The 15,475-nt window shown below is 36.7% G+C and overlaps 1 protein-coding gene across 1 annotated transcript; it reads left to right on the forward strand.

The window, feature by feature from the left end:
- Positions 1–54: 54 nt before the first annotated feature.
- LOC113718934 (alanine--tRNA ligase-like) lies at positions 55–13,096 on the forward strand. The gene is made up of 24 exons (XM_027243869.2): positions 55–177; positions 279–634; positions 1,078–1,316; positions 1,472–1,612; positions 2,407–2,553; positions 2,655–2,807; positions 3,707–3,836; positions 4,483–4,579; positions 4,755–4,875; positions 5,459–5,518; positions 7,098–7,148; positions 7,270–7,365; positions 7,581–7,682; positions 8,179–8,301; positions 9,025–9,168; positions 9,282–9,353; positions 9,485–9,560; positions 9,688–9,830; positions 9,923–10,031; positions 10,099–10,286; positions 11,738–11,827; positions 11,956–12,138; positions 12,218–12,394; positions 12,530–13,096. The coding sequence occupies exons 1-24, from the start codon at positions 68–70 to the stop codon at positions 12,602–12,604; spliced, it is 3,183 nt and encodes a 1,060-aa protein (XP_027099670.2). The 5' UTR covers positions 55–67; the 3' UTR covers positions 12,605–13,096.
- Positions 13,097–15,475: the final 2,379 nt, after the last annotated feature.

The raw sequence follows: 15,475 nt of genomic DNA on the forward strand, positions 1-15,475 counted from the left end.
CTGGATTAGTGAAATGGGAGTGACCAAGTGCAGACTGCCTTTCTGACATAGAACAGTGCCGAACGTCATGGAAGAAGACAACAAAGCTAAACCACCAGCGAAAGAGGCGAACAACACAAAACGATGTCGTCAGGAACCACGCACAACGCACGTGAGAGGACGACGAAAACCATCCAGGTCATCAGAGCTCTTCGGCTCTTATTCTACTTATGTTGAAAACAGTTTTTGCAAAAATTGACAATCCAAACAGAGCCTTGAATAAACTTAAAAAAACTCAGGTTCAAACGGAGCCTGAGAGACTGGTCAAGAGTAGCGCTGGAGAGGAGCCGAGTCCTTGCGTTTGCTTTAGGCGGCGGTGGCAGAAGAGGAATAAGCATTAGAAGAGGATTCGCTGCTTCTCCTCCTCCTCCTCTGCATCAGCATCTTATTCTAAAAAATTCTTCTTCTTGTTCAGTTTCCCCATCACTACTACTCTCGGCCATGGCTTCCCAGCAGCCGACGACAGCATCGGATTGGCCGGCCAGCAGGGTCAGAGAGACTTTCTTTAACTTCTTCGAGGGCAAAAATCATGTCAACTGGAAATCCAGCGCCGTCGTTCCTCTCAATGACCCGACCCTTCTTTTCGCGAATGCTGGTTTGTTTCCTTTATTCTTTCTGTCCTGTTTTATTTCCATTTCATCTTTTTATTACATTCCTTGCTTTCACTTTGAATTGATATCCGTTTCCCCCTTCAACTTGTTGTGTCAATTTTATCGTAGAGTGGTCTTTTTTGCGTATTCATCTTCACCTGTGTTGTATATTGTTCACCATCGACCGAACGCTTCCAATTTCTTCACTACTAGAGACTGTCAACACCAGAATTTCAATTTTTTTTAAAGGAAAAAAGAAACCATTGTAATTTCTTTGGCCTTGTAAAATGTGTTCCCTTTGGTTGCTATTTTTTGGAGTTTTTGTAGAAAAATTTGTTGTAACAATTTGACGTATGAGAGGATAAAAAGTGATTGGGAAATGTGTTAGCAGAAAATATAAAAGTTTTTCAGCGAAAATTCACAATCCAAACAATTTGCTGTTTTACAGGTATGAATCAATTCAAGCCTATCTTTCTGGGCACGGTAGACCCAAACACTCCCTTGAGCAAACTCACCCGTGCATGCAACACGCAGAAGTGCATTCGGGCTGGTGGTAAACACAATGATCTTGACGACGTTGGCAAGGACACCTACCACCATACTTTCTTTGAAATGCTTGGCAATTGGTCATTCGGGGACTATTTTAAAACCGAAGCTATTGAATGGGCTTGGGAGCTACTCACCAAGGCAAGTGCTGCAATTTCAAATATAATTTTACAATTTAGCACCTGCTGCCATGAATAAAACACTTCACTTGTATTCTATTGACTTGTTATGTGACATTTTCTCAATCAATGTTAAGTGATTTCTTTTGCCTGAAGTATGCTTTGTTGTTAGTACAGATCTATGGGCTACCTGCTGACCAAATATATGCAACTTATTTTGGTGGTGATGATAAATCTGGTCTTCCGGCTGATTTTGAAGCAAGGGATCTCTGGCTCAAGTTTCTTCCAAACAAACGAGTTCTGCCTTTTGGTTCTAAAGTATGCTTCTCTTAAGTTATTTACTTGAACAAACTTTTATTTTCCTGTATAAACATGGAGCTTAATGGGGAGGACTACCAGGTTGTCTGCTTTGAGACTGTGTGGATTTGAGGGACAGTGGCTTGGGCATCGGTTGATAAAATCATTACTAAGGTGGTTGTGATTTATTCCTATAATAAATCTAGGAACAGCATTATAGGGAATCTAGGAAGATATGTAACATTTACAAATCAACAAATCTTGAGAAGTCAAAAAATTTAAGAAGGAAATCAATTCTTCCAGTTTCATCTCTATGGAGCATAAGATCAAGAGAATCTGCCTGCAGCAATATAGGGTGGTGCCAAAAGAGATAATGACTGCAACGAGCAATCTTGTTTAATCAAAATGGTAGTGTACATTAAATTCAATAAATTCCTATCTTTAGGATAAATGACGAGATGAATAGGTTGTCTATTTTCGCTCTTTAGTAGTTGTTTACTTAAGCGTGAATACTCGTATGCTATGGTGCCTGCTGGGGCAAGGTCATGATCTGATTGTTGCCTTTTTATGAATGTACCGGGGGGGGCCTTTTTATTTATTTTTTTTAATTCATAATTTTGAATTTCTGGAAAGAAGCTGCAGTCTTTAGCCCTTACGGGACCTTGTGTGCTGGTGCCTTGTGCTGTGCTTGCCCTTTTCTATGAGCTTTGTTTATCGCTATACAAGACAGTATTGGAGATTCACATCCTCATGTGAATTCTCTATGTTAGCTTCAATTATGCTTGTATGCTAAATTGTTATGCTACATTGATTAGGACAATTTTTGGGAGATGGGTGATACTGGGCCTTGTGGACCTTGCGCAGAGATACACTTTGATAGGATTGGTAATCGCGATGCTGCTTCACTTGTCAACAACGATGATCCAACCCTTATTGAGATATGGAACCTTGTCTTTATTCAGGTAGCATTAGGTAGATTGAAATGATTTCTTGTTAAAAGAGAAATTAATCCAACTGAACTTGTTATTTAAACAAGTCTAAGTTCTTGATATCTGTTCTGCAGTTTAACAGGGAAAGTGATGGCTCTTTGAAACCTTTACCTGCAAAACATGTTGATACTGGATTGGGTTTTGAACGATTAACGTCCGTCCTCCAGAACAAGATGAGCAATTATGATACTGACGTGTTCTTACCAATCTTTGAGGCCATTCAACAGGTAGAATCACTGCCATGTGCAATTCTGTTTTAAAATCATGTAGAAGATTGTGCACAGTCAATAGTCCTGGCTGGCTAGTCCATGGCTAGTCCAATATGATGGTGTCACCTGTTGTGTATTTTGTTTTCTGATCTTTATGTGAGGTCCAATATGGCATCGCTTGTCTCTTTTCGTTCTTTTCCTGTACGATCACTGTGTTTTCTATGTTACTGATATTTGATGACACTTGTTCATGTCCTCATTGTAGCTTTTGTTTTTTAATAACTGCTTTATTGATGGCTTAATTTCTTGTCAAGTGTGTTTAGGATGCCTTCTTTATACTGAATTCAAGGATGTATCTTTTTTTGACTATTATGGAAAGATGCGTTGTTAGGGAATTTAGGAGTTGGGAGAAAAGAAACAATCGAGAAAGTAAGTAGTGGTTATCTCCTTTCAAGAATTTTAGAAGGAGAGTAAAAGAGGAAACCTAGAGAACTATAGAGAATATATCCATCTATAGTTTTTGAACATATGGGTAGAAACAGGTAAAAAATATATTGAGAGCTTCTTACCTTTTATGCCTTATCAGATCAATCGTCTCAATGGAATATTGTGTTTAACGTGCAAATTATATACAAAAATTTCTTTGTCCCAAGAGAAAGAGAGCTCTTTTCATTTTTTCCTTGCTACCAAAATGTCTGTTCTTTACTCTTCATTCTTTTTCTTAATCTACGAACATAGGGTTTTGAAATTCTTCTCATATACCATGCGAGATCTACTCTTACTCATTCCTTCTTGGTCCTTAGTAAAGATCAACAAGAAATAAATTTATTACCTTGACATACCCGAAAGCCAGCATCTATTATTTTGCTGTAAATGTTTCCAGAAGTAAATATCCAACATTCTTCTTTCCCTGGTAGGCGACTGGTGCTAGAGCATACTCCGGGAAAATTGGAGCTGATGATGCTGACAATGTGGACATGGCATACAGGGTTGTGGCTGACCATATCAGAACTCTATCATTTGCCATTGCTGATGGTGCTTGTCCAGGTGGAACACAGGATACTTGGACTTAGTCCCTCAAGCTTCCTGCTTGCTTGTGAATTATGTAGTAGTCTGAAGCCTAATTTTTTCCCAGTTCTTTCTGGTATTGCAGACACAATTATTGTGTAAATATGTATGGGGCAATATGGAAATATGTACTTGTTCTTTTGACTTTTGGGTGTGGAAAGTGTAATGGTGTATGAGCTCTATTTGCTTATGTTACCTTCCTGTTTGATAAAGTAAATTGGCAATTTCTTGAAAGTTATTTGTTTCTTGCAACATTGTTCTATTCAGAAAACCATGCACAAGAGAGAGACTGTTACAATTTTTTTTTTAGTTTGAACTTTAGATATATATAATTGTAACTGTGAAGGGACTGAATTGTTTCTTTTTTGATCATTTTGTGGGTATTAAGCTTTTGTGCACCAGGCGAAATGGACGCATTTTTATGTTGGCAATCTGAATTATATAGTGCGATTAAGCATATATGTATCATAGCCAAGTAAAAGGATATGCCTTTTAAGCTTAGCTTTGACTATGTAGATATCAACCAGGGATTGCTTATTTATTCATTGGCTTTGTTATTTTCATTTTTTTTTGGTATCATTAGTGGTTTTCAATTTTAAGTTGCTCAGTCTTTCTTGCTATGTAGGTAATGAGGGTCGTGAGTATGTACTGAGACGGATTCTTCGACGAGCAGTTCGTTATGGTACTGAAGTACTCAAAGCCAAACAAGGTTTTTTCAGTGGGTACGAGTGATAAACTTCTATGCGTTCCTTTCATTTCTTAATATAGTGCATTTAATTCATTCTAATTCTCCAGAATCTATATTTTCCTGTTTGCCAAGTAAGTTAAGTGGTTTACAAGGTTACTGAATATATTGACTGTAACTTCTACGTTCATCATTGTTTGTGCTGAAAGCAGTTTGGTAAAGGTTGTTGTCGAAGTGATGGGTGATGTTTTTCCAGAGCTGCAGCAGCATGAAGTGCACATTAGCAATACGATTGCAATTGAAGAAGCCAGTTTTGGCAGGACCCTTGTTCACGTGAGCTTTGACACTGATTCAAATGCATATAGTATTTTAAGTATTACTTTTGACTAAGTGACTTGCTATATATAGGCAATTGACCACACTTTTCTGTGATAACCGAGTACAATCATTACTTGATAAGATTTGCTTGGGTCATAGTGCATCAAGCGATTAGCATTTTCGAAACTGTATCATCCTGACTTGACCTGTTATTATTTGTTAAGATTTGCCTGGATTACAGTGCACCCAGCTTTTATATTTTAAAAGCTCTTTCATTGCTGAGTTGACATACACAAAACTTGCTGCGATCCGTTGCTTACGCACTGACAATTACAAGCATTTTTTGGCATTCAAGGACATCTAATTGTAAAATCGTTGCATTTTCAATGACTTTATTTTCTGCCTAGATGTGAGGTAGTCAGGCTCTTATGGATTAATAAGGTTGCCATTTGAACCTAAAAGACTTAATTCTAGTTTTCAATGTTTTGTAGGGAGACACAAGCCCCTTTTTTTTTCAAAATAGTAATTCTAATTCAGATATATCTGTTTTCTGATTTGAACCATTAAGTGTTCATTATCTTCTATGCGCTGTCTTCAGGGACTTGAAAAGTTTAAGAAGGCTGCTCAAGATGTTCAAGGAAATACCTTGAGTGGACAGGTAACTGTTACTTTTTCCTTTTTGTAATCATCAATATTCTTTGGATCATATGTTGGGAAGTTTTCCACTGCTTGACAACTTAGGTCTGTTGCCAAAGTGAGTACTTCTGCATCATACATGTGGTAGGAACAAATATTTTGATAATTAATTGATATGTACTGCACTTAACATAACTATCGAAATAGAGGTAATTTGAGGTTGAATTGGAAAATAAATGTAAATGGACTAGTTTTAGGGGGATGACATATATACAAAAGGTTTATAATCATTTTGGAATGGGATGAGCCGAATTATTTTTCTGAATTTTTTTGTTAGTTCAAAAATCAATCATAACTTAAATCATGCATGTAGATGTTTCTGTTGCTATGTATTTACCTTCTTATTCATTTGTACGCTCATTTACTAATTTGAGATAACTTGCCTGGCTGTAAATGCCAATTTATATTTTAATTTTACAGTCATGTTATTCTCTAGAAAGAACTCAGTGGGATGTACTCATGATGCCGACCAAAACGATGAGCATGTGGACACTCTTGCTGCTTCTGCATAGGAACTTGGAGAGAGCAAGAGTAGAAGGACGAACAAGTTCTAGGAATTCCACCCATAATTCTTTATGCTTCACCACCTGTTGTGAGGCTGCCTTCATTTTTAGAAAAACGAAATTCAATTTAATAACTGCAAAAAGAAAACATGAATTATCCCAGCGGGAAGTGCCTACTTTCTATTTCCATATATATTTTTAGAGAGAGTTAAAGCCATAGTCTTGGAGGCTAAAACACTCATTTGTAGATAAGCAAACCCAACTACAGAAGCAGCTTTGACTTTCACACTTGCCTCCTATAAACTCTAGCTCCCAATAGAGCAAAATACTACTATTAAGACTGCCAATACTTCCTTCTAGAACCTAAATTCTATATATCTAAAAGTTATAAAATCAGATCATATCCCAAATTGCTTCTTGTCACTGCATTAACTTGTGGTCAATGCATTGGTCAGCATTTTGGCAATTTTAAGGATTGCCACTCCATTCGCAAATTTTACATCTTGGAATTGCGTTACACAGAGTTGTGAAAAGTTTTGAAGGTTGATATAGGAAATCTGTGGCTATACTATGTTGACTTTTGTACTTTTTTGCATGCTTTTCCTTTTGGTCATTTACTATATATATTTGCAATGTGAGAAGGCATTAGCCTTGGGAGAGTTTTCTGTAGTGAGAGTTATTAAATCAAGATAATTCTAATATATTTTGATTATCTCTTTAGCTCTCTTGAAATGCTATCATATGTAATTCGTATGTGCATTTTGCTCTTTACAGTAATTCTCCGTAAACTTTGCAAGTTACGAAATTCAGTATCTTGATATTAATGTTTTAACCCGACGAGAAAGAAACTATCGATTTTCCGATTTCTGTTATAACAGTGCTTCTTTTTTGGTGAAGCTTTTGTCACTGTGAAATTCACTGTCCTGACTTGTTTTAAAGCATTTTTCCAACCTGTTAATTCCACGGAGTTTTAAAACGCCAATAGATACAGCCAACCTTGTGTCTCAACTTGTTACCCTGTTGCTGTGTTGGTTGCAGGATGCATTTGTGTTATGGGACACTTATGGCTTTCCATTAGATCTTACTCAGGTGATGAAGAGCTATGCTCTCTCTCTCTCTCTCTCTCTCTCTCTGAGTTTTTGAGTTTTTGTTCTCCTGTATATTGTTGTACAGTACCACAATTTCAATTGGTCTGCATTTCTTTTACCAGTTGATGGCTGAAGAAAGAGGCTTGGCAGTTGACATCAATGGTTTTAACATAGCCATGAATGAAGCAAGGGAAAGATCAAGAAATGCTCAGAATAAGGTTGTCTTGATTTTCTCTTCTTGAAATGATTGGGATCACATACATCAGATTGGGAGCTACCATAAGGACATCTCTCTAACTTGTGTTACTGTTGATCCATGCAAAAGTTTTAGGACGCTAAAGTAGCATAAATACAAATGTCTGACCAAAATTGAGAAGGGTTTTTCTGTGGCATTTTATACTTATCTGTTTGCATTCTGATGTAATTCTGGCAGCAAGCTGGTATTGGTATCATAATGGATGCTGATGCTACCACAGCTTTGCACAAGAAAGGGGTTGTTGCAACAAATGACACATTCAAGTATACATGGTTTCAGGTTTGATGTTGACAGATTAGTTAATCTGCATTAAGTTATAAAGTCTTCACTGCACTTTCTGTTTTTAAGGTTTTCCTTCTTTTTCGTTCCCCTTGTTTCTATTTCACATTTTTTTCTTGGGGCACTGGGGGCTGGAAAAGGAAGGGGTTTAAATGTTTAAATTGTATATATCTCCAGTACTTGTTCTGTTTGGGTGCTATTTTGTTGCAGAAGCTTTATGTCTCAGGCATAGTTTCCCTTGTAACCCTTTGGCTTCAATTTTTGAGGTGGATTTAGGAATATTACTGTGTGAGATAAAATGTAAACAATCCTATCTACTGGAAAGGCTCTTTCTCAAGTAACCAGAATAGTTGTAGCAAGAAGCGCGTTCCATTTTTGTCATGATTATTCTTCAATTGGTACTCAGTTTAATTCATGTTCCCTTACTGTATTGATTTTGAAGAGAATTTCGGGCAAACCCATGTGATGGTTTGTCAACCTTTATTTCTAATTTCAGGACCATGAAAGTGAGATAAAAGCTATTTATGGAGAGAATGAGTTCTTTGAAAGTGCTTCTGGTGATGTTAGAGTTGGTATCATTCTTGAATCTACAAGCTTTTATGCAGAGCAAGGTGGTCAGGTAAAGCCCTGCCCTGTCTGTCACATTGAGCTACTATTTGGAAATGGTTAACTTCATTGATGTTTAATCCACTATTCCCAAGAAGTTAACAGAAATGCCCTATTAGCTTGGTTGGTTAGCAAAAGATTAAAGAGTGATTCATCTTATGTTGAACTGTTTGTTGTAATGTTTTAGGGCTGTGCTGTTGCTGATGAACTCTTTGATAGACTCTGAAATGCAGCAATAGGGTTGACCTTGCAATCTTTTTGTTTGAAATCACTTAGAAATGGGATTTACTCTTTTGGTTCCTTTTAAAGAAATGATACTTGAGAAGAGCACTTCTTTAGGGATAAAGTCCTTGGTAGAGAATTGGCTGATAGTATTATGGTCATTTTTGTAAGTGATGGAATGGATCACAGCTACAGTTGTGATCTAATGGAATTTCTTGCTTCAGGTTAGGTTATTTCTGCTTTGGGGGCACATAAATGTTGTGCATGTAATTTTAATTTCCTGTAAAGTCTGGGTAAGGGAAGCTTTTCTACATTAATCTTGGGCTTTTGAGTATTTGGGGCAGCTTCTTTGCAAACTAAAGTATGAGTGAAGTTTTTCCAGTTCTATTTCTTCATTAATGGTACAAGCTACAGATTTGAAATGGAATGAATTGTTAAACGTATTTCTGCCTGGTAGTAATGTTAATTGCAATGTAGAGTTATTCTGACATGTAGTCTGTTCTTCTGGCTATAGATATATGATACTGGATTTCTTGAAGGCCCTTCAGGGTTGTTCAAAGTTAGTGATGTGCAAGTCTTTGGAGGATTTGTTGTTCATGTTGGTTCTTTCTGTGGAGAGACTGATAGATTCAGCATTGGTGATAGAGTTGTTTGTAAGGTGAGTTTCGTTTGTTTTTGCATATTGTATGACATATAAACTACTGCATAGCTTCGTGCGTGCTTTTTCTTTGATTCTCCTAACTGTGGTCAAATCTCTGGCAAATTGATCAGGTTGATTATGACAGGCGTTCCCTTCTTGCTCCCAACCACACATGTACACACATGCTAAATTTTGCTCTGAGGGTAATTTTCTTATATGGAATGGTTATTAACTTCCCAGGTCCCATAAACTGTTGCTTCTGTTCTAAATTAGCTGTAGTTCTGTTTCGGGTCAATAGATATGAACACTTGACATTGCTGTGACCTGAGTGCAGGAAGTACTTGGAAACCATGTCGATCAGAAAGGTTCTATTGTTCTTCCTGAAAAACTAAGATTCGACTTTTCTCATGGTTAGTTTGCCCTTATTCATAGAGTACCGGATATAGATGTCTGTTCTTTAAATTCTGAATAGGATTGTCGCATACTAATAGACCATGTCTATAAATGCACATTTTTATGCTGTAAATTCTGAAACAGGTAAGCCTGTAAAGCCTGAGGAACTTAGAAAAATTGAAACCATTGTGAATGAACAAATTAAAGCAGAAATGGATGTATTCTCAAAGGAGGCAAAATTAGATGATGCAAAGCGCATCAATGGTTTACGAGCAGTTTTTGGAGAAGTAAGCTTCATCTTTTAGTGCATTTGAGTGTTATTCTACTAGTAGCTCTTGTGGAAGTCTCACCTTTTGTTGCTTTCTGATTGTATCTACAGGTTTACCCTGACCCAGTCAGAATAGTTGCCATTGGACAAAGTGTGGAAGATCTGCTGGCAGATCCAGAGAATCAAAATTGGTTATCAATATCCGCGGAGCTCTGTGGAGGTAAATGGTTTTTGTAATGCTTTTTGATCGGTACTTCTTGTAAGCTTAATTTCACTGACTTGCTCAGGGACCCATATTTCAAACACTCGAGAGGCCAAAGCTTTTACTCTTTTGTCTGAAGAAGGAATTGCCAAGGGAATTCGTAGAATAACTGCTGTCACCACAGTTTCTGCATTGAATGCTATGGAATTGGCTTCTTTAATTGAGCATGAAGTAAATGAAACATTTAAGTCTGAAGGAGCCTTACTGGAACAGGTTGGTGCCTGTTCACGTCATTCTTTTCAAACTGTATTGCTAGGCATAGAATTCATTTGAAAACGTTTCTTGTTTGTTAGTAGTTTCAAACACTGTTCTACTTATTTGAGCTGGTTTGCTGATACCATGTTTTTGGTTGCATCTGCATTTAGTTCTTCAGTCATGATGATTATGGGATTGAACATATGTTAACATGTTGTAAGACTGTTGGAAAAATTTATTGAAGACCTATCGGGGACAATGGTGTGTGTCCATCGTCTGGATCCCTTTACTTCTTTTTCTCTTTTCCTGACTGACATCTGGTCTACTTGCTCACCATAACAAGCCATGAAATAATTAATCATTTCTCAATGTGTTTTTTTTCCTTCCCTTTTCTCTTTAATCCTTTTTAAGTTATATGTTTTTATTTGTGCAATTCATGGCCTTCCTACTTGGCCCAAGTATGCTTGTCTGCGTAAAATTCATTGCTTCCATAAAACTCGTCTGACAGGATTTTTGTCTACTTATTGCTGTTGGTAAAATAACTTGCAAGTGAATTTTTTGCTTCTGTTGATCCATTAGCATGCACATCTTCTTACTAGAGAACAGAAAACAACTTTCTTTTCATTTTTTATTCCTTTTTTGGATATGACTGTGTGTCCTTATCTTAATACAATCTGACAGTGCAATTTAAACACCTCATATTGACTCCAATTAGATCTCTCTTTCGCTTAATAGTGATAAGAGGATGTTAGTCTCCTTTTAGGGTCTGCATCTAAAGAAGTGACTCCATTAGTTTGATAGGCAAGTCTGTCCAATCTTGAATACTTGACATGGTCTTTTCTGTATTCCTGCTACAATTGCTTGTTGGATCTAGAAAGAGTTAGAGCCTGACTGCAGAGAATGTGTAGTGCTCTAGCCTAAAGCTAAATACAAAAACAAGTACATGTTCTCAGCAGTCTGTGCATATTCTTCTTTAGGCAGCTTTCACTATTTAAGTGATGCTATGTGAATAAAGATAAAAGCTAAACAAGCACTTCATTCATTGTCCTTACAAAGAGAGATGAAAGACCAATCCATTTGGGGTTGCGTGGAACCCAAATATGAAGATTGATAGCTACAACCAATGATAAGCAAGGTCTCAGCGATAATCACGTTTTCCTTCCTTCGTAGTATATTTTTGCTAACTTTGAACCATGAGTTGCTCTCTGGCTTGGACCAAAGGTCACAGGAACTTGCCGAGCATCAGGTTTGAGTTTGCTTCATGGTTTTCATGGATTACTAGCTGCTTTCCTGTTCCTCATTGCATAACTGCTTTGACAGCTGCAATGTTTAGAAGTGCATTTCTTATATGATATCATCAGACTACTTGCAACTTTGCTGCTAAATTTATGCTTTATTTTAGTTTCTATTTTTTCCGTCTTGATTACCTGATGTCTTATAAAGCTATTTCTCATTCTTATTGATTCCAGAGAGTCACTAAATTGAATGGTCGTGTAGAAGGTGCTGTTATTCCAACAGTGAAGAAGGCTGATCTCAAGGCCAAACTTTCTCTACTTCAGGTACTTGTCCAACTTTTTGTATCTGTTTTTGTGCCTGTACTTAGCTTTTGCTTGTTTTAGGTGACATAAAATAGTAACACCGTAGAAAAGGACAAAAAGCATAAAAATTGACCTGTACTTTGTGACAGAATCACATCATTAAAGCCAAAAAGAAGATTGCTGAAGAAAATACCCAGAATGCTGTTAAAGTTGCATTAGAGGAGGCAGAAGTTTCTTCGTCTGATGGAAAGGCCTACTGCCTAACTCATGTCAATGTTGGTGGAGATACTGCTGCAATCCGTGAAGCAGTTCTTAAAGTGACAGAACAGAAGGTTAAAATGTGTTGCTGCGTTGTAAAATTATATTGAGCTCTAAATGTGAGCTCGACTGACTGTCCTGGTGGATTTGCAGGGCATGGCTATTATGGTCATCAGTAAAGATGATGCTGCAAACAAGGTTGTGGTGTGCGCTGGGGTTCCAGAGAAAAATGATCAGTACAAGCAGCTGAATGCTAAGGAGTGGCTAAGGGTTGCTTTGGAGCCTTTGAGTGGAAAAGGAGGAGGAAAGGGTTGTCTTGCTCAAGGGCAGGTTTGAAATTTCTCACACTTCTGCAAAATAATTATGCTACAAATTTTGTTTCACACATTTTGTTAAGATCTTTTATTGGGTGTGAGGGAAACTAGGAGAGTTAATTTACCTATCTCTGCTTTTTAACCCTTTCAGGGATCTGGCATATCGCACGTGTCGGAAGCTATGGACATTGCAGCTTCTTTTGCTACATTGAAGCTTAATCAATAGAAAGATTGTGGAGACCTTTTGTTAGTTGAGTCCATATTCTACAAATGGAGCATTTGTTGAGTCTGTAAGCCACAAAAAAGAATCTGTCATACAAAAGTTAATCTGCCTAGTTGTGATGGAAGTCAAAGAAGAGGTGCCTAGTTGTGTAGTATTGCAACTGGCATGGGTGCTAAAGACGTTTAGAAGTCTTCATCTACGCACCTCAGCTTTTCGTGAACCTCACCAAGATGCGGGCAGTGCCAGCGGATTTCCCACTGTATTATTTTTCTTGGAACTCAAAGAAAGATGGCGATATTGGCGTCCATGATATTTCTCTACTCAGGTGCAATGTAATTATAAAGGCAGCAAAAATCTTAGGTCTAATAGACATTTGTGTTGGCCCTTTTCTTTGGGGAGTTTAGTGCTCGGCTGAGTAACATTAAACTCTAATATGTGATTTAGTAGGAAATCTAGCTTATTAATTCTATGGAAACTCCTCTGCCGTTTACCCTCCTTTGTGAGAGTTCCCTCCCTCTCGGTATGAGTGCATGTCTCTCAGTCTTGAGAGTTTGAAACTTTTTCAAACTTTCCCAAAAATCCCAAATTTCAGACACCAACCTCAAGCATTAACGTCCGGAAGAAATCAAGTAGCATTAACACTCAGCTAAATCAACTGTCCCTAGCTAAGATCAGTTTGGGTTTCAGCAAACTATAACCCCATTTTCCTTTTATTGCAACACCAACTTACACTAGGACGGTAGTTAAATTAGGTAATACTGGTCTTGATGAAGAACGCCAAAGCAAAAGTAGTGACCAGGGAAATAAACTCCATGATATTAAGAGGGGCTCTAGCAGGTAATTTTCACTGATAAAAGCATCCCTTGCCTAAATTTGCATCGTTGCCCTGATTTCCTAATCTTTGTTTTTTCTAAGTTTTCAAAGATAAGCCTACCTTTTCATTTTTCCTTTCTTGTGCATTTTTAGTTTTCTAAATCTTAGTTGTTATTGTAAGAGATAGCCTTAGTATCTCTATAGACCTCATGGCGGAAGAACTAGCAGATGCAATGAGGAAGTTTGTGTTATTTGAAAAGGATATGGAAGGAGCTGATCTTGGGTGTGAGGACATAGAGGAATTCAAGAATGTCAATCCAACTTTGTTGGCAGAATCAGAGGAGAAAAGACGGTAAACTTTGTTGGGGTTGAGAACTTTGTGAACTCAACATAGGGATATCCTGGAAATCTCAGAATCATTGAGTTGGGTCAAAACTTGTTCCAATTCTATATTCCAAACGCTGAGGATAGAGAGAGGATTCTAGGAGGGGGGCCATGGATTATGGACAACCAACTTCTTGTGATAAAAAGATTGTTTGAAGGTATGGAGGAGAATACAACAGCTTTTAACTTGGCTCCCCTATGGGTTCAAGTTTGAAATTCGCCTATGAATTAGATAACAAAGGAAGCAGGGAGAAAAATTGGAGCAGTCTATCATGAAGTCAAGGAAGTAATAGTACCTTAGGTAGGAGGAAAGGAGGGCAGACATTTAAAGATGCTAGTAGTAATGGATGTCTCTCAGCCTATTCTAAGGGGAACAACAGTTAAGGTGAATGGAGAAATGAAAATGCTGAACTTCAAATATGAAAGATGTCCGGATTTTTGTTACAAATGTGGAACACTTGGGCATGGGGAAAAAATCCCGCTAGGCAATAATCCAGGTAAGAAAGGGAAAGCAGGAGAATCAGTATGGCCCATGGTGTGAGGATCCGAAAATTATTTTCATATCTTTTATTTTAACTTATTTGCCTTGAATTCATAGTTGATTTAATGGTTGAGTAATGATTTTTGTATTCTATTGCTTCAACTTATTGCATGTCCAGTTTCATGGTGCATTATGCTAATGTGACTAACTAGTGAGGTGAGTGCAATAAATTTGATGGACAAGAAGGAATTTTGTACAAAAGGGATTATATGCCAAGAAGTGTTAAGAGTTAATTGGAGAAAAAGTAGATATTTTGGTGCATTAGAAACAATTAGATAGATTTGAGTTGGATAGTTGCCATTTGTCACTCACCTAACCAACCTTGACCAAGACTAAGTTTCATACTTATCACAAACCAAGCTATTATTTCAACACCATTTCTTTTTCTTCTTTCAAATATTGACAATCTGTTATATTTTTTTTTTCTTTTATTTCTCCTATATATATTTTTCTTTTTTGGAAAATTTTCTCTACTTTTATAGTATTTAGCATTTCTTCTTTTCATATATTTTCTTTTAAAATATTTCCCTTTTTTATATCTATTTTTCATCTTATGATAATAATATGGAGTGTCACATCCTATTTGGGTAGGTATATTAATATTATTACAATATAGTTTCAATTGATATTTTAAATTACGTGTCTTTCTAAGGAGTATAGATTCTTCACACTATTTACTTAGTTTATCTAGTGTATGGAATATTCTTTTTCCTAGAGTATCTTTAGTTCCAAGATTATATTATTCTCTTAATTTCTTATCCCATGGGTCAGGAATTTTTGAGAAAAATATTTCTAAATATATTTCTCTTTTTTTTTTTGAATTTGTCCTATAATAATAATTTTGGAAAACACAAATATATTTATCTATTTCACACATATCAAATAGTGTTAATTTAAGTAATGCATCGGTATATTTCTGAACTGAATTAGCATTTTTAAAATAACTTTCTTCACCAACAAATTCAAGGAGAATTAATTCAAGTGCCCTAGTTATCATACCATTTATATCTTGTTCTTCTCCAAATATTATTGATTTAGTTTCTTTTGGTAATATTTTCCAATATCGAGAGACACTATTTACTAGCGATCTTTCTAAAATTCCTTTAGACTCTTCATATGATAATTTATTTATGGAA

The sequence above is a fragment of the Coffea arabica genome, chromosome 11e (genome assembly GCF_036785885.1).
Source record: "Coffea arabica cultivar ET-39 chromosome 11e, Coffea Arabica ET-39 HiFi, whole genome shotgun sequence".
Taxonomy (NCBI): Eukaryota; Viridiplantae; Streptophyta; class Magnoliopsida; order Gentianales; family Rubiaceae; genus Coffea; species Coffea arabica.